The sequence below is a fragment of the Nicotiana tomentosiformis genome, chromosome 6, assembly GCF_000390325.3.
Source record: "Nicotiana tomentosiformis chromosome 6, ASM39032v3, whole genome shotgun sequence".
Taxonomy (NCBI): Eukaryota; Viridiplantae; Streptophyta; class Magnoliopsida; order Solanales; family Solanaceae; genus Nicotiana; species Nicotiana tomentosiformis.
In genome coordinates, this window is record NC_090817.1 from 62,062,054 (window position 1) to 62,081,353 (window position 19,300).

General features: G+C 41.2%; 1 protein-coding gene across 2 annotated transcripts; it reads left to right on the forward strand.

Moving 5' to 3' along the window:
• Nucleotides 1–4,527: 4,527 nt before the first annotated feature.
• LOC104086163 (uncharacterized) lies at nucleotides 4,528–7,432 on the forward strand. Of its 2 annotated transcripts, none has more exons than XM_070177389.1 (7): nucleotides 4,528–5,072; nucleotides 5,146–5,248; nucleotides 5,357–5,422; nucleotides 5,574–5,729; nucleotides 5,820–5,916; nucleotides 6,312–6,437; nucleotides 7,102–7,432. In XM_070177389.1, the coding sequence occupies exons 1-6, from the start codon at nucleotides 4,574–4,576 to the stop codon at nucleotides 6,429–6,431; spliced, it is 1,041 nt and encodes a 346-aa protein (XP_070033490.1). In that variant the 5' UTR covers nucleotides 4,528–4,573; the 3' UTR covers nucleotides 6,432–6,437; nucleotides 7,102–7,432. The 2 variants fall into 2 exon arrangements, with proteins under 2 accessions (XP_070033490.1, XP_070033491.1); XM_070177390.1 differs by having other exon boundaries at nucleotides 7,117–7,432.
• Nucleotides 7,433–19,300: the final 11,868 nt, after the last annotated feature.

A 19,300-nucleotide genomic window follows, 5' to 3' on the forward strand; every position in this document is an offset into this window, starting at 1 on the left:
AAATCGAACCAACCCGGTCCATGTACACCCCTAATCCCAAACCTTCACATGGTTACCTCGTCGCAGTTTCTGATGGGAGATTCCCTAACTTTGACGGCTCATTGGGATTGTATCCAGCTTTTGCAAATAGCCTGTAAGCGTTAGGATCAAAACCTTTATACGTTTGCTTTTTAGGGAGTGCCACATTCTGCAAATAATTTTGGGCCACAAACCCTGCAAGTGGATTTGAGGATAAATTTACTGCCTTAATTTGTTTTATCGGAAGAGTTAACTCATTTAGCATGTTAGTTTGGAGATTAGATGATTCACCTTCATCTTTCTTCCTTTTAGGGACATATTGGAGCGCAGGAGTTACTTTCTTGCCATAAGACGCAATATCCCCTCTATAAGATTTATTCAAGTTAGGTTTTACCTCTTCAGTAATAGCTTTGGCTCTACCAGCAGTCACTTCAGCTCTTTTAGTTGTGGGCTCATCATTCGTGCTTTTCATGACATCATAAGCTTTTAGCTCCTTCACAATGTGGTTCTTCAAGTAGAACTTTGCATCGGCGTAGTGTGACTCAGCCTCGGTGAATGGCTCATCATCAGCAACTATCTTCTTCTTCTCTACTTCACCCTCGTAGTATTTTAAACATTGATGGTAGGTAGATGGAACTACTTTATTCTAATGTATCCAAGGCCTTCCAAGCAAGACGTTGTATGAAGTCTTTACATCGATCACATGCATCCATGCACTTGATTGCACATCTTCAATGGTGATTCCCAACCTGATAGCACCTATGGCTCTTTGTCCCCTTGGTTGAATCCTTGAATCATCACATGACTTTCCGAGAGTTCGTTCATGGGAATACCAAGTTCTTTCACAGTACGAATTGGAAAGATGTTTACTTAGGATCCTCCATCAACCAAAATTCGATTTACCCTTTCATCACACATATAGCTAACCAGGTACAACGGGTGGTTATGAGAAGTGTCACCTAGTAGAAGATCGTCATTTGTGAATATAATTTTTTTCTCACAAGCATTAACTTCTTGAGGAATGGACTCGATGAGCTTTTCCGAAGATGGTGTCGATGGTAGGTCATCACACTTTTCTTCCCCTTTGTCAGTATGGCAACAAGAGGCACCAATACCTTCATGGGAAATCTTCGTGCGGAACCAACTTGGTAAGAACTCCTCCAAGGTCACTGGATGTCGTGGCTTTTGAGGATGGTGCACCTTCACTTTTGCTTTATTCAAATTCTTAACTGGATTCTGTCTCTTTGGTCTTTTCGCCATCATTTTCCTTGTTGGTTGTTTTATTGATTCATTTCGTGGGATCCTTTTGTGGCGCCTACGGCGAGTCACCAACGTCCAAACTTTATCATCATCATGGTCGTCTACTTTGACTTCGTTATTCTCCAGTAATTCTTCGTCTTTGATTTCTTTTAAACTGCATAGCTCATCTAGACTGAATGAGCCAAAGGTGATAGAGACTTGGTTCGCACTTGCCTTCTCATCTTCAAGCACGATCTTTTTTTCACGGGCCAAGTCCATAACTTTGTCCTTGAAGATAAAGCACTTATCGAGAGGGTGGATCACGAGTCGATGGTATTTGCAGTAATTTGGGTCATTTATTTCACCAGCTTCATCTGGCCGTTTCATCTCCGGAAGCTCAATGAGATTTAACTCGAGGAGTTCTTCAAAAATTGCGGGCACATCAGAATCCAGAAATGGGTACTCTTTCACTTGCATTTCTTTTAGAGTCAACTTTCCACTTGGTTTATCTTGAAAAGAAGTGGATTTCGTACTCTGCTTCTTGCTCACCTTTATTGTGAACTTCACAGGTGATGTGTTGACATTCATAGCTTCTTTATTTTCAGACTTGTGTGCAAACTTTCTCCGTTTCCTGTCTTCTTGCTTGTCGTTCCCTTTGCGAGGCTCATAGATAAGCAGCCTTTTGTTTCTAGCGAAGGCCATGCTTAACTCCATGTCATAGGCACGAGTCGTAAGTTCTTCAATTGTGATAGGCTTGATACCTTGCAAGATGTAGCGAAGTCCCCAATGCATGCCTTGGATGCACATCTCTATGCCCGAAGCTTCATTAAGCCTGTCTTTACAGCTGAGGCTTGCATTCCTCCAACAATTGATAAAGTCGATAACTGGTTCACCCTTTCGTTGACGAGTATTTATAAGTTCTATCATACTCACAGTACGTCTCGTGCTATAAAATCGATTGAGGAATTCTTGCTCTAGTTTATCCCAGCTATCAACAGATCCAGCCTCGAGGTCTGTGTACCCATCAAAAGCATTTTCTTTTAATGAGCGGACAAACTGCTTGATGAGGTAATCTCCATAAGTCCTAGCATTGTTGCATGTCTCAACGAAGTGCGCCACATGTTGCTTTGGATTGCCTTTGCCATCAGATTGTTGAAATTTTGGAGGTTGATAGCCAGCAGACATCTTTAACATATCGATCCTTGAAGTGTACGGCTTTGCGTAGGTAAAGGAGGACTTGGAAGCAACTTCATATTTGTTTTTATAGTCCCTTCAATGAACTCCTTTAGTTGATTGATTGGAATCATCCCTTCCGAAGAGACTGGAATTTTCTTAGTGGATGTAACTTGTCGTGGGGGAGGATCAATCTCTTGAACTTCTGGGAGTTTGCCAGGTGCATGGGTGGATTCTTCTTCCATCAAGATTCCTACCATGTCTGTTAGCTTATCTCTAACATCTTGATTTTGCATGCACTTGGTCAAGCCAGCGATTACTTCCGTCAAGTTTGCCAACTGCTCTTCCACAGATGAAGTGTTTGTCACCATGGCTTGCATGAGTGTTGTGGATGATGGGGAGTAGCACGGATTGTCACACAGAATGGCTCACGATATGCGGTGTGAGTGGGGAAGATCCATCACTTGAAATATCACCATCTTCCTTCACAATAGAGTTCTTGGATCCGGAGAGGTCAAGCAGAGCTAGAGTTTTCTTGATCTTTGCAGCAATATCGCTTCCTCCTTCGGATACGTTCGTAGAAGATCTTGCTCCTTTTGAGGATGAAGATTCAAAAACAGGGGTTGATGCGGACGACACTTGGAGTGCTTTTTGTCCCAAAGAGCTTGCTTTGCTCCTCGTAACTGGTCCAAAGCTTCCAAAGGTAACATCGAGGATGCTTTTCACATCAGCATAAACCTGGAATTAGCAGCCTTGATGGAAGTTGAGCTGGGGTTGATTTTCTTTGAAGACATTTTGATGTTCTTGAATTTTGCTGATCGGAAAGTAGATATGAGAGGTAGAGATTGTCCCACTGGGCGTGCCAGAATTTGTAGACAATAAATTTGCGTCGAGAAAATAAAATCAAGACCGAAAAATATTGCAACAATCGTGGTATTTTATTTCAAATATTTGAGTGTTACAATTTCTATGGTTCCTCTGATTCTACTTTTCCAATATAAATTCAAGGGCCTTCAAGCTTGATCTTGAATCTATATTTGTTGCCACGGACGATGATCTTGGATTCAACTAGCACGATCTTTGATTTGAACTTGTACTCCTTGAATCTTGATTTGTTCTTCGTTCTTGAGCTTGAACTTGATTTTACTTCGTTCTTGAGCTTGAACTTGATTTGTACTTCGTTCTTAAGCTTGAACTTGGTTTGTTCTTTGTTCTTGAGCTTGAACTTGATTGTTGAACTTGAACTTGATTGCTTGAAGCTTGAAACTTATGGAGAAAATTGCAGCGTTTGATCCACGAGCTCTTTCTTGCTTCTTGTTATAACTTCTGGTGTCTTTTCTGGGTTATGAAGACCCTTATTTATAGTTGTGGAAGGGAAGAGTTATGATAAGAACAAACTCTTTCCGACCAATTAAATTAAAGTGTGACAAGGCAGTATTTGATTGGCCAGAACATATCACTTGCACACGTGGCGCGGTTTTATTGGCCTTTTAATTTGACTTGGCATGCCTTGTCATTTTGACACGTGGCACGATCCTATTGGCTCTTTCGTTTGACTTGGCGTGCCACGTCATTTGACATGTGGCACCAAACTGGGCCTCTAGGAAGATGATATCTTGGGCTTAATGAAGTGGGCTTATCACTTTAGCCCAATTAATTGGGCTAACCCAATGGATTACGACTTATTTATTTAATCCATGTATTAGACTTATATAATTGATTCAATTATGTTAGCCCGTAATATTTATTTGGACCAATATATATTGAATGTAAAATATAGTCCAAATTATTTTATGAATTTAATTTAAATTAAATTTATATGCCTACATTACTTTCTTGGTAGAATGGATCATCTGATAATCAAGGTAGAAAATTGTCAACTTTGACAATTGTTGAAATAAAAGAGGATAAAAAATAATTCCTGTAGCTATTAAATTTAGTTGTATAGGAATTAATTTTGGAAATAATCTTGAAAAACTATTGTAAATGTATGTGATCCTTAATTTGGAAAAATACTATTGTAACCGGTAAAGAGTAGTAACCACAAATGAAAGATGTTTACATGTTGGCCCTTATCTTCTAACTGCCACAACAGTTTTAAGATTAAAGGAAGAAAAAGTTGTTGGCAGAGACATAGGAAAACATGTCGAAGGTGGTGGTTATTTCCACCATAATCACCGCCTTCGTCTTTCTCGTAATACCATTAATCGTCCAATTAAAATTAAATGAGAATGCATATTACACCCCTCGTGGGTTAAGCAGACGATTAGGCCTCAAGACTCGTGACCCAATATTTGATCCCCTTGTTGCCGAATTGGAGCAACGTCAGCCCAAAGGAAATAAAGAAGACCAGTCTAGTCGTAGATCGCATAATAATTATAAGGAGGAGGACGATCAATATTTTGACTATGATGGGAGGTTAAAAACTAGCTTAAGATTAATGGTTTTGTTCCCTATTTTGGATGTTGCACCAAAAGATGGTTTCATTGAGTATAAGGAGTTGGAAGCTTGGAATACGCAACAAGCCATTGATCGTCTGCATTATAGAACTCGGAGAGAATTGGAGTACTTTCGAGACAATAATGGAGATGGAGCTATTTCTTTCTCTGAATATTTGCCTCACTTTACCAATGAAGACATAGGTGATCCTTAAATAAAGATCATGAATTGCATGTGTATATAATTGCATTTGGTCATCTTTAATTTAATTTACAGAGAGAAATGAAACCAGCCATGGAGAAGCAGGATGGTGGATGGAACAATTCAGAAATGCTGATGCTGATCGAAACGGGACTCTAAACTTATATGAATTTAGAGAGTAATACCATTAACCCTTTTTTTCTTTTTCTTCTTCTTGTGTTTGTGCAAATCACATACTTTTAACCTTTGTTGTATCATAAATTCCTCATAATGGAATCCTGTGCAGTTTTTTGCACCCTGAAGATAGCAGGAACGAAAATATACAAAGGTGGCTGTTGCGAGAAAAAATCAGGTTAGAACCCCGCAATCATCATTAAATATATTTTAGGCCGTGCTTAAAATGCTTCATTATATTGTTAATGCATAACACTTAATTAATTTTATATTTTTCTTTACACTTAACAATATAATATAATAGTGGTTTAATTACTTTATGTTAACAGGCAGATGGACGTAAACAGGGATCATAAGCTAAATCGGTTGGAATTTAGTAACGGTGCTTACAACATCTATAAGACTTACCTGGAATATGAATCTCGGGGAACCAATATTCCAACACCACTTGAAGCATTCGCCAAGCTTGACGTCGATAGTGACAAGTACTTAATTATTCTTACTTCGTCTCACCTGTTTCAATTTGATATGTGTTGAGCAAATATTAATTAATCTTTTAACACTGATTTTGCTAGATTCCTGAGAGAGGAGGAATTGAAACCAATTCTGCACTACTTGTGCCCTGGAGAACTCTCCTACGCTAAAGTCTACACCACATATTTGATTCGAGAGGCAAGTCTACAATTGTTCTAATATTAAGTATCTTTTTATTTATTTTTTTAAAAATTTCACCTCTTCTTCTTCCTATTATTATGTTAAAATTTTTCTCTATGATTCCTTTTGTCTTTTAAAAAGGGAGTTGCAATATATGTAAAGAGTTGCAATTTTTTTTAAAAAAAATCTTAAAACATTACATCCAGAAACAACTGTTCCTCAAAAACTATTTCCAAAAGTTATCATCCAAATTCAAATTATTTTCTAGTATAATTTTTTTTTTAAAGCTATCCAGATTAAATGCTTAGTGTATATATATATATATATATATATATATATATATATATATATATATATATTATTATGCATTATATTTGATTCAATAATTTAACACAATTTCTTTTGCTCTATAGGCTGATGATAACCAAGATGGTAAATTATCATTGGATGAAATACTCAATCATGAAAGTATTTTCTACAGTACCATCTATGACAATGGTAGGAATGAAGATCTTTACCACGACGAACTTTAAATTGTGGTACGTCACTCAATATGCCATGGGATCAATGAAGTTTTGTACGTAGCACATGCATAGGTCGATCCAACACTCAGATAACAAAACCCAATATTGGGCTCTTCTTTTCCTTTCTTATCTTAGGCTTTCTATTCCTTGTCATATCATCCGCAACAACCTCTTTACATTTTGATTTTGAGTAACAGTACTCCATTCTCTTGCACCTAAATGAAATACTACTTCCATCTTTTCTTTTCTTACTTAATTAATGTGTTACATTTTAGTCCTATATATATATATATATATATATATATATATATATATATATATATATATATATAAAAGTTCCACCTAACAGACCTAGAAATTTAATTTGATAATTTTCTTATTTGAGTTACTTTGTGCATCTAAAACTCATATATGCAATTGTTATAAAATTATCTAATCAGCCAACGAGAATTTAGAAATATTTAACTTAACTGTTCAATTAACCTGATCATCATCATCAGAAAAATCCTTATTCTATAGATAACATGCATCAATATTAATATCTATATCACTCTCGTTTATACTTCTCGCCAATCACCAATATTGATGACAACATTTTGTGGAATATTCAAGCGTGAAAAGCTTCATTCCAATCTTTAATTCATCTAATAATTTAGAGTTCTAACGTTTGTATTTTTAGCGAGTGCAACTTCAGTGTTGTGGCTGAGGTGAGGAGATCAATTTAATTCACAGAGGCAATTTATTTCAACTCGATCAAATCAATGAGTGAGTAAGCTGATCATAGTTCAAAAAGCACTCAAAGGAAGTTAGTAGCGCTGCCGTTCGTTGATTATAATTTTTTTTTGTTACTACTACTTTACCCATTAGCAGTAGCTAATAGTGATATATTGAGGCTTGTACATGCTATTTTTTTTTTTGTGTGTGTGTATGTAATTACATTTTACATGTACCTCGATGAATTATAAGAATACATGAGTTAGAATCTTCTCTACCTCATTTTCTTGGGTTAATTTTACACATAGTGAGTAAACTTTAATTTATTTATTGTATTAATAAAGTTACAATTTTATCTTATAGTTATTCAACCATGTGTGTGTTAATATCTCAATTCACGAAAAAGTCAAACTTCGGGCGCCGAAAAATTAAATCTTTATATACGGTCGAAATCGAGCTCGCCTACGACATGGCAGGATAGGATCGGAACATGACAACCAAAGACTAAATATCGACCCCGAGTCCCATCGATCTAGAACCCGGGGTCAGAATGCCTGCCTTCGAGAACATTGAGTCCGTAATCCCGGAGTCGACCTTAGCTCCGATCGAGCTCGAAGAAACATTATTAGCATAACCAGCACGGAAATCGAAATATCCGTAACCGGTCGGATATTACGACGGGAATCTCCGCGCGTAACAGTAAGGAATTGGCAATCAACTAATCTATGGATTTTTACCTTTTATAGAATTTTACCTAAAGTAGGACTCCTCTACTATATAAGGGGAGTCTGTAATTCATTGGACACATTGTAACACACATTCTAAAGCAATACATTATTATTCTCTTTAAGTTCTTATTCCCCTGTCTTGATATCTATCGAAATACGTTCGGCTCGAGGGTGGCTAACCTTTCAAGGCTGAAACTGTTCAATTCGAGTGGTTTGCATTTACTTTATCATTATTTATTTCAATTGCGATCTAATTTATCATTTTGTATCAAGTTAGTCCACGTATTCTTAAAACCACTTATAAATTTAATTGTTATCCGATTTTGAGGGTAAACAGTTTGGCGCCCGCCGTGGGGCTAAGGATAATAGTGGTTATTTGATACAAATCTCCTTAACACACACTACTTTACACTTGTTCTTTGAAGTGTCTCTAATTTCATGTTAAAACTCAAAATGTCGAACTCTCAATCAGCACCCCTATATGTTGACAACGAGTCTGGTTATCACAGTGAAAATAACAACATAGTGTCCGGTAACGAGATACCTCCCGTTGATCCCATCGGAATTCCGGTTGTAGACCCAATTGACGCTAATTCGCATGTAGATATCGACACAGACCTACCTACCGACCCCGAGAATGGCGTTCGCGGTGGAGCCCGATCGGCGGCTCAAAATACACAAAATATTGGCGAAGACGGGATCAGTCTAAGGGTGATCTTCGAATTGTTGCAGGCACAACAAGCGGCGATAGCTCAGTTACAGAATCAAAGTCGCGCACCGAGCAGAGTTGAACCTGATCCACCCCGGGAAGCTACCCGCAGGGATGAACCGGTCGTAGAGAGGTCAAATGAAAATGAATCTGGGGCTAACTCCGAGATCATAAAGATGCTTGAGGAACTGACAAAACGAGTAGAATCAGGGGAGAAGAAAATCAAAGCTAATGACAAAAAGATGGAAACCTACAATTCCAGGATAGACCAAATCCCAAGTGCGCCACCGATATTGAAAGGCCTGAATTCCAAGAAGTTCGTGCAAAAACCTTTTCCTCCGAGTGCGGCTCTGAAGCCAATCCCTAAGAAATTTCGCATGCCCGAGATTCCTAAGTATAATGGAACGACCGACCCAAATGAGCATGTAACCTCATACACATGTGCCATCAAAGGGAATGACTTGGAGGATGATGAGATCGAGTCTGTCTTATTGAAGAAGTTCGGAGAGACCTTACCAAATGGGGCTATGATATGGTATCACAACTTACCTCCTAATTCTATTGACTCATTTTCTATGCTTGCAGATTCTTTCATGAAAGCACACGCCTAGACTATCAAGGTCGATACCAAGAAGTCTAACCTTTTTAAAGTAAAACAGAAGAATAACGAGATGCTCAGAGAGTTCGTGTCCCGGTTTCAAATGGAACGAATGGACCTGCCAGCGGTCGCTGATGATTGGGACGTTTAGGCTTTCACACAAGGACTCAATATTCAGAGCTCATTGGCTTCACAACAGTTGAAACAGAACCTGGTGGAATATCCAGCTGTCACTTGGGTCGATGTACATAACCGATATCAATTGAAAACCAGGGTCAAAGATGATCAGCTTGGGGCCCCTTCAGGGTCAATATATCCCGTCAGGACCATCGACAGAGTCAAGAGAGACATCGATCGTAAACCGAGATCAAAAAGAGATCGGTATATGTTGTATAATGGAGACCGAAGAAATAGCGGGTCCGGGAGGAACTCTATGATAATTGAAAGGAGAAGTGACCGAGGTCAGAGCAACCGGGGACTCATGAGCAAAAATAACTTCGGTAGGCCCATCGGGCCTAAAGAAGCAACGAGGTTATTGGAATACAACTTTAACGTCGACTCTGCCACCATTGTATCAGCTATCGGACGCATCAAAGATACCAAATGGCCTCGACCTCTATAATCCGATCCAACCCAAAGGGATCCTAACCAGATATGTAAATATCATGCCACTCACGATCACAGAACGGAGGATTGCCGATAGTTGAGAGGGAAAGTAGCCCGACTATTCAACAACGGTCATCTTCGAGAATTCCTAAGCGATCGAGCCAAGAGTCATTTCAGGAATAGGGATTCTAACAAGCAGATAAAACAAGAAGAACCTTAACACGTCATTAACATGATCATTGGCGGGGTCGATGTCCCTCAGGGGACGATGTTGAAGCGTACCAAAGTATCCATCACGAGGGAAAAATGGACTCGAGATTACATACCAGAAGGAACCTTGTCTTTCAACGACGAGGACGCGGAAGGGATCATGCAGCCCCACAATGATGCACTGGTAATATCTATACTCGTAAATAAATTTCGAGTTAAGCATCTGTTAATTGATCCAGGTATCTCGGCCAACATCATCCGATCGAAGGTCGTGGAGTAGCTCGGTCTACAAGATCAAATCGTGTCTGCAGTCCGAGTTCTAAAGGGACTCAACATGGCATGTGAAACTACTAAGGGTGAGATAACATTATCGGTGAATACCGCTGGGACCATCCAGGAAGCTAAGTTTTATGTAATCGAAGGAGACATGAGGTACAACACTTTATTCGGGAGGCCATGGATCCACAACATGAGGGCAATACCCTCGACTCTTCACCAAGTGTTAAAATTCCCAACACAGGTGGGATTAAAATAATCTACGGAGAGTAGCCAGTCGCAAAGGAGATATTTGCGGTCGAAGAGGCAATTTCGATATCCCCACTTGCAACGACATAGGGGCCGAGTTCAGTCACAAAGCCAGAAACTAAATAGTAATTACTGACACCAACTCCGACCCAATCGGAGAAACAAGGGACTGATGAAGACGATGATTACGGGGTACCCAGGTCTTTTATAGCCCCCGATGATTCTGACGCCACTAAATCGACGATCGAGGAGCTGGAACAGGTCATATTGGTCGAGCATCTACCCAATAGAAAGGTATACCTGGGCACGGGGTTAAGTCCCGAGCTCAGAAAAAAACTCATTCAATTTCTTATAGCTAATGACGATTGTTTCGCTTGGTCCCACCTTGATATGACAGGGATCCCGCCGGAGATAACCACTCACAAACTAAGCCTGGATCCAAAGTTCCATCCGGTCAAACAGAAGAGGAGACCCTAGTTCGAGGTCAAACATGCTTTTATCAAAGACGAGATATCTGAACTCCTTAAAATAGGGTCTATTCGGGAGGTTAAATACCCAGATTGATTAGCAAATATAGTAGTAGTCCCTAAAAAAGGGAACAAATTAAGAATGTGTGTAGACTATAAGGATTTGAATAAGGCATTTCCCAAGGACTCTTTCCCTTTGCCCAACATCGATCGCATGATCGACGCCACGGTCGACCACGAGATCCTTAGTTTTCTCGGCCTACTCTGGGTATAACCAAATATGGATGAACTCGAGTGATCAGGAAAAAACCTCCTTCATCACTAAATATGAAACCTACTGTTATAACGTGATGCCATTCGGGTTAAAAAATGCCGGTGCCACTTACCAACGCCTAGTAAATCGGATATTAGAGGAACAAATAGGAAAATCAATGGAGGTTTATATTGACGATATGTTGGTTAAGTCCCTACTAGTAGAGGACCATTTAAAACATTTGCAGGAAACCTTCAGCATATTGAAGAAATACAATATGAAGCTAAACTCGGAGAAATGTGCGTTTGGAGTTGGGTCAGGTAAATTCCTCGGATTCATGGTATCCAACTGGGGAATTGAGATCAACCACGACAATATCAAAGCCATTGAAGATATCACGATTGTGGACAATGTGAAGGTCGTGCAAAGATTAACCAGGCGCATTGCTACCCTGGGGTGATTCATATCGAGGTCCTCCGACAAGAGCCATCGGTTCTTCACACTATTGAAGAAGAATAATAACTTCTCATGGACCCCGGAGTGCCAACGGGACTTGGAGGAACTCAAGCGGTATCTATCGAGCCCACCGTTGCTTCACACACCGAAGACAGATGAACAACTATACTTGTACTTGGCAATATCGGATATAGCAGTAAGTGGAGTCCTGGTCCGGGAAGAGCAAGGTACGTAATTTCCAATTTACTATGTTAGCAGGATCCTAGGTGATGCCAAACTAGGCACCCTCACCTAGAAAAGCTGGCGCTCGCTTTACTAAGCGCCTCTAGAAAGCTAAAACCATACTTCCAGTGTTACCCCATATGTGTCGTAACTATTTACCCATTGAGGAATGTCATGCATAAGCCCGAACTCTCGGGCCGGTTGGCCAAATGGGCCGTGGAAATCAATGGGTATGATATTGAATATCAACCCCAGACCGCCATTAAATCCCAATTTTTGGTAGACTTTGTGACCGACTTTACGCCGGCCCTAATACACGAGGTTGAAAGAGGGTTATTAATCAACTCAGGAACCTCCTCGGGGATCTGGACCCTCTCTACGGACGGCGCCTCAAACGCAAAAGGATCCGGACGTGGCATCGTATTGAAGCCACCAATAGGAAATGTAGTTAGACAATCTATTAGGATTGTGAAATTGACTAACAACGAGGCCGAATATGAGGCCATGATTGCAGGTCTCGAACTAGCCAAAAGCTTGGGGGGCAGAGGTGATCGAAGCCAAGTATGACTCCCTCCTTATGATAAACCAAGTTAATGGGACGTTCGAGGTCAGAGAAAAACGAATGCAAAGGTACTTGGATAAGTTGCAGGTAACATTACATCGGTTCAAAGAATGGACTTTGCAACACGTACCTCGGGATCAAAACAGTGAGGCCGATGCCCTTGCTAACTTAGGGTCATTGGTCGAGGACGACGAGTTCAACTTGGGGACAGTCGTACAACTTATGATATCGGTAGTGGAAGAAGGCCATGCCGAGATTAAATCAACGAGCCTAACTTGGGACTGGAGGAATAAATATATAGAATATCTGAAGACCGGAAAATTGCCCTCGGATACAAAAGAATCGAGGGCCCTACGTACAAAGGCATCCCGATTTAGCTTGTCTGAAGACGGAACCCTGTTCAGAAGAACATTCGATGGCCCACTCGCGATATGTCTAGGACTAGGAGATACCGAGTACGTTTTGAGGGAAATCCACAAAGGCACCTGTGGAAATCATTCAGGCGCCGAATCATTGGTTCGAAAAGTGATAAGAGCCGGTTACTACTGGATCGATATGGATAGGACCCGAAGGAGTTCTACGAAAATGTGATGAATGTCAAAGACACGGTCCGATGATTCATCAGCCCGGGGAGATGTTGCATTCGGTTTTGTCGCCATGGCCGTTCATGAAGTGGGGAATGGATATCGTTGGCCACCTTCCGTGGGCACCCGGTAAGGCTCAGTTTATATTGTTTATGACTGACTACGTTTCTAAGTGGGTGGAAGCCTAGGCATACAAAAAGGTCAGGGAGAAGGAAGTCATCGATTTTATTTGGGACCACATCATATGTTGGTTCGGAATGTCGGCCGAGATCGTGTGCGACAACGGGAAACAATGTTGCAAATAATTCATCGGTAGCAAAGTTAGCAAGTTTCTCGAAGATCGAAAGGATCCTATCAACACCCTACCACCCTAGTGGGAACGGACAAGCAGAATCGACCAATAAAACCATACTCCAAAACCTCAAGAAGAGGTTGACCAACGCCAAAGGAAAATGGAAGGAAGTCCTGCCCGAAATCTTATGGGCATACCGTACGACCTCGAAGTCCAGTACCGGGTCTACCCCGTTCTTACTGGTTTATGGCGCCAAAGCTCTAATATCAGTCGAAGTCGGAGAACCAAGTCTCAGGTTCCGATATACAACCAAGGAATCGAACGATGAGGCTATGAACACGAGCCTAGATCTATTAGATGAAAGGCGCGAAGCAGCCCTTGTCAGTTGGCCGCCCAAAAACAGCGGATCGAGAGATATTACAATCAAAGGACCAACCTTCGACACTTCAATGTCGGGGACTTAGTTTAAGGAAGGTCACACTAAAGACCCAGAACCCAAATGAAGAAAAGCTGGGGACGAACTGGGAAGGAGCTTATCAAATTATCGAGATCACCGATAAAGGATCGTACAAGCCCGGAACAATAAACGATGAGCGACTACCGAACAACTAGAACATAACTCACTTGAAGCGATACTACTGTTAAGGTATGACCCCATTCATTTCCTTTTATTTATTTACATTGCGAACTAACACTTGCAGGCAATCATCAAAGAACGATACAATCTTTTGGCCTGAAAGCACGCGTTGCACTCTTTTTCCCTTGAATTGGTTTTGTCCCAAATGGGTTTTCCAGCAAGGTTTTTAACGAGGCAACAGTAAATTGTACTAAATTAGAATTGAAGGCCGGTTACAAACCGATATTGAAGATCATGACAACAGCATTCGAGGCCTCTCTACGCTCGGCCCCGAACACTGGGGGGCGTCACCCTCGGATAACGACTTTAGCAAGGAAGGAAACTTTATGATTGAATGGTCTCGGCCCGATCGATAGGATTTACTGTAAGGGACGAATAGTCAAATGAACCGTGCCCACATAGACTACTCGAGCCGTGGCACAAAACTTGTACACATGTGTAACTATTGCGCACAAGAATAAAAAGAAGTTTCTACCTTGCGGATAAATATCTTGTCCCTTAAGAATTTCTCTTTTTGCTTTTCCTCATTAGGAATTTCTTACATTCGATCCCCTAAAGATATCGAGCCCAAGGGCCGCCTTTATACGGGTTCAAACGATCACTCCCAATGGGGCGCTACCGTCCAAAAACAAACTCGAACAGCTTGGGCTATCGGAGCCTGTGGCACGAGACCTATTAGGTAACGCCCGAACCTTAAAGGTTACGGCCATCCCCACTCTGGAACTGTTAACTTAGGCAAGCCCGGATAACTCGGGTAATAATCCTACTAGGCAACACTCGAACTAAAGGCTACGACCATATTAAAACGGCTCGTAGACGTCTGAGACCCGTAACAAAAAATAAGGCGTTCAAAATTTCATAACCAGCTCTAAAGGATACCTTCGGCAAACTATAATCTAAAAAGTCATAAGTACTTTTGGAAGAAAAGTTTCTGGTCATACCGAACCCCCATGATGCCTTAAACAAAATAATGTCTAAGGCAAGGCCTGTTCGAACCTCCGAACATGACCTAACTATTTTATGCTAAGGCATTTTAATCTTTGCAAACATAAAGAATAAAGCAAAGGAAAGCAAAATTCTTAAACTATCGAAGGGAAAAACAAGCCTTGTATATTATATAAAGTCTTTACAAAGGCCAAATGGCCTTAACAAAAAAATACAAAAGTACACAAGTACAAAAAATAAAAAAGCAAAAATTTCTACAAAGGCGTCTAAATAGACTGGTCTTCTCCACCCCCGGGTCCATCGGAGCCCTCAGAATCTTCTTCTTCTTCTTCTTCGGGGTAGCCTCGAGCCCCTTAGCGGTTTCGATCTCGGCCGATAAATCGAAACCCCGAGCATGAATCTCTTCGGGCCTCTCTTCGCAACTGCCGCTTCTCATAATCAACAATGTCCTTCAAGTGGTCCTGGGCCACCTTGGCATCGGCCTTATATTGGGCCACCATCTCGTCGGCGTCGGCTTTAACCACTGCGATCGTTGACTTGGATGTTTCAAGTTCTTTGGCCATAATTTTTCGATCAGAGGCAGCTGAACTTAGCCGAGACTGGGGCTCTTCAACCATTTTGGCCTGCACCTCGGCCTTTTCCTTTGCTGCTCGAAGATGGACCTCAGCCGAAGTCAGTTACACCCGAGCAGCCTCTTTTTTCAAGGCTAGACGATCCATCCCGCCCCTCCATTCGTCGGTCTCGGCCTTGACAACATCCATCTCAGGTCGTAGTTGACCGATCTGATCAATTTTTTGTTGGACCCGCAGATTCCGATCGTTAGTCATCGAGCCTAAATCTTTGTCACTAACCTCAAATATTTTTACCTGCTCGACCAAGTCGGCATGCTCCTTTCGAGCCACCTCTAGCTCAACTCGAAGGCTCCAACCCCCCCTCGCATTGCTCACTGAGAAGTTTGTACATATCTCTCTTCTCAATAAGCTCTTTGGCTTTGGACTCGAGAAGACTCAGCTCTTCTCGATATCAGAGGAAGGTCTCGTGGTGAAGCACCGAGGTCTGCGAATACAAGGAAAAATATTAAGATCATTAAGTAACCAAAGCTAGAAAATGAAAAGGTTTGGTAACACCTTACCCGATTCAATGCATGTTGTGCTTCATTGAACAAGCATGGAGATTCCACCTCATTCATATTTGATTGGTCTTCTTCAGTCACCAGGCACCAGAGGTAACTAGCTACCCCCAACAGGCATGGAAAGGACCCGGGCATCCTCTGAAACGGAGATAATGATCGACCGCTTTCGACCGGGATCGGCACTCGGGGCAGGGAATCAGTTGACCAATCTCGGGCTCGAGCTAGACCCACCTGTCCCCGAGGGTGGACTTCTTCTTGGTACTACTAAATCACCCAATCTGGTGACATCCTCCGTGGAAATAGAGTCCATGCCATCAAAAAAGCTTTGGAGGGGATCGTTCGCTCCTTGGACCCCCTCATTTGAACGCTCTTTCACCGCTTGAGATTCACCGAACAATGAGTCTGTGAACAAAGGTGATCCCATTATATCGATGACACTGGGTGGAGCAGAATCGGCGTCTTGAGTTTCTTGATTCTCACTGATGTATCGACCTCTTGAGTTTGGGAGGGATTGGCCTATATCGTCCCCCCTTCGGTTGATGCCCGTTCTTCAGGGACCGATGGCTCCCGGGACACTAAATTTTCATCCTCTTCAGACTCATCCCTAAGCCGGTTTCTTTTGGCTTGCGGATCAGCCTCTTCCTTGGTTTCTTTTTCTCCGAGCTCGTAGAACTCAGAGCCCCTTTTCTATTCTTCTTTTTACCCTGTTTCGGAGCAGGGGACTCAATGGGGAAATCATCACTACCGGACGGGGGCCTCATTTGGACATCCTTGGGTAAACCTGCAAAAAGAAATAAAACAAGTAAGGACTTAATCATGCAAAGGGGAAACCAAATATCACTTATGAAAGAGATCTCACCGTGCGAACGAGCCTCCCATTGGCCCTTTGAAAGTTCGTGCCATGAGCGCTCGGAATAAGGCCTTTGCGATACGATGCCCTCGACCCATTCCTTGAGTCGAGGAACTGCATTCGGGATCCGAGCAACAGCTACACCATCACAGAACACTAATAAGAAGGATGGAAAAGGGCGATAAATAAAACCTTGGAAGCAAAATTATATACTTACGTTTCATGTTCCACTTTTCAGGGAACGACATGTGCTCGGCCGGGATCAAGTCCGAGGTCCTCACTCGGACGAAACGCCTAGCCAACCCACTCGAGAACGCAACTTTACTGGCCCGACGGGCGAGCTTGATCAATCCGACCCGGTAGAGTCGGGGACTGTATAAACGCATAAGGTGGTCGATCGTGAAAGGGCACCCTTCGATCTTGCTTACGAAGAAATGGAGGAAGATTATGATCCTCCAGAAAGAAGGGTGAATTTGACCGAGGGTTACCTCGTATCTTCTGCAGAAGTCGACGATAACGGGGTCCAAGGGGCCAACGTGAAAGGATAAGTATAAACACTTAGAAATCTGTCGACATGGGTGGTGATGTCTTCATCAGGTTTTGGAACCACCACATGTTTGTCAACCCAGTTACATTTCTTTTTGACTTCGGAGAGGATATCCTCGGTGATCGATCAGATGTACCTCGAGACCTCCGCACACCGGCCTGGTACGGAGGATGGTTTTTCGACTTTAAAATCAGTATTGACCGGGCACCCCTCCCCCCCCCCCCGAGATGAACATTTTTAGAGGAGGTTCCGGCGCTAGTTCCTCAACAGCAGTACGTGAAGAGGTCTCTTCGGTAGCCGGCCACGAGGTAGAAGGAGTTTCTTTTTGGGGAACGGTTTTGGAAGTTTTCGCCATTTCTTTATAGAGAGGAAATAAGGAAAAAGAGGTAGTTGAAAGGGTACACTCGGTGGTTTGAGAAAAAGACAAATGAGAGTTCTTATAAAAGATCTCAAAGTAACCAGAATATAAGTACTTGGAAGTATTGAAATTTCTTAGGAACGAGGGCAGAAGGTTTGAATGTGAAGTTTGAATGAACAAATGAGGCGGTATTTATAGTTTTCCAGCGACGATTCACATCTAGGAATGGCCGACCAACAACTGACAAGCATTTAATGCCATTAAGACTTGACTGACGAGACGTTTTGACTATTTTGTCATTTCTATCGCGGGGTATCGAAATCAGGATCGGAAGCTCATGTCGTTTCTCGTCGTCTGCTCTCCAAAAAATGAGGGGACTATATGTATACGGTCGAAATTGAGCTCGCCTACGACATGGCAGGATAGGATCGGAATGTGACAATCAAAGGCTGAAGATCGACCCCAAGTTCCACCGATCTAGAACCCGGGGTCAAAATGCCTGCCTTCGAAAATATTGAGTCCGTAATCCCGGAGTCGACCTTAGCCCCGATCGGAATCGAAGAAATATTATTAGCATAACCAACAGAAAACCGAAATATCCATAACCGGTCGGATATTACGGCGGGAATCTCGGCGTGTATCAGTAAGGAACTGACAATCAACTAATCTAGGAATTTTTACCTTTTATAGAATTTTACCTAAAGTAGGACTCCTCTACTATATAAAGGGGAGTCTGATAATTCATTGGATATATTCCAAAGCAATATATTATTATTCTCTTTAAGTTCTTATTCCTCTGTCTTGATATCTATCGAAATACGTTCGGCTCGAGGGTGGCTAACCTTCCAAAGTTGAAACTATTCAATTCGTGTGGTTTGCCTTTACTTTATCATTATTTATTTCAATTGCGATCTAATTTATCATTTTGTATCAAGTTAGTCCACGTATCCTTAAAACTACTTATAAATTCAATTGTTATTTGATTTTGAGGATAAACAATCTTCTAAGATTATAAATTTCCTACCAAGGTCCTTTATACTTTGTAGTAGGGGTGTATATGGACTGGGTTTGTTCGATTTTTATCAAAACTAAACTAAACTAACTATATCGGTTTGGATTGGTTCAGTTTTGTTTTGGGTTTTCAGGGTTTTTATTACTTAAATATTATTTCAATCTTACTTTGTTAAATTTTTGATAAATAAATATATGTTTATTAAAAATTTTAAAAACACATTATATATTAAAATATTATTATGGGAGAATTTTCTTAGTAACACATGATAGTTATTTTTTAATCTTCAGATAATAATTTTTCGTCAATTTACATTTTCATGGTTAACTGAATTTAGTAATTAAATATAAAAATTAATATGATACCTAAATAATAATAACCACTTCAAATTCGAAAAAGATATAAATAATTTAATAGATCTTGACATATGAATATGGAAGAACAAAGAGATTGACGCATTTTAGTAACACT

Coding starts and splice junctions, on each gene's coding strand:
- LOC104086163 (XM_070177389.1), top strand. CDS start 4,574: ATGTCGAAGGTGGTGGTTATTTCCACCATAATCACCGCCTTCGTCTTT. Junction 5,073..5,145: donor CTTTACCAATGAAGACATAG/GTGATCCTTAAA, acceptor TTTAATTTACAG/AGAGAAATGAAACCAGCCAT. Junction 5,249..5,356: donor AACTTATATGAATTTAGAGA/GTAATACCATTA, acceptor AATCCTGTGCAG/TTTTTTGCACCCTGAAGATA.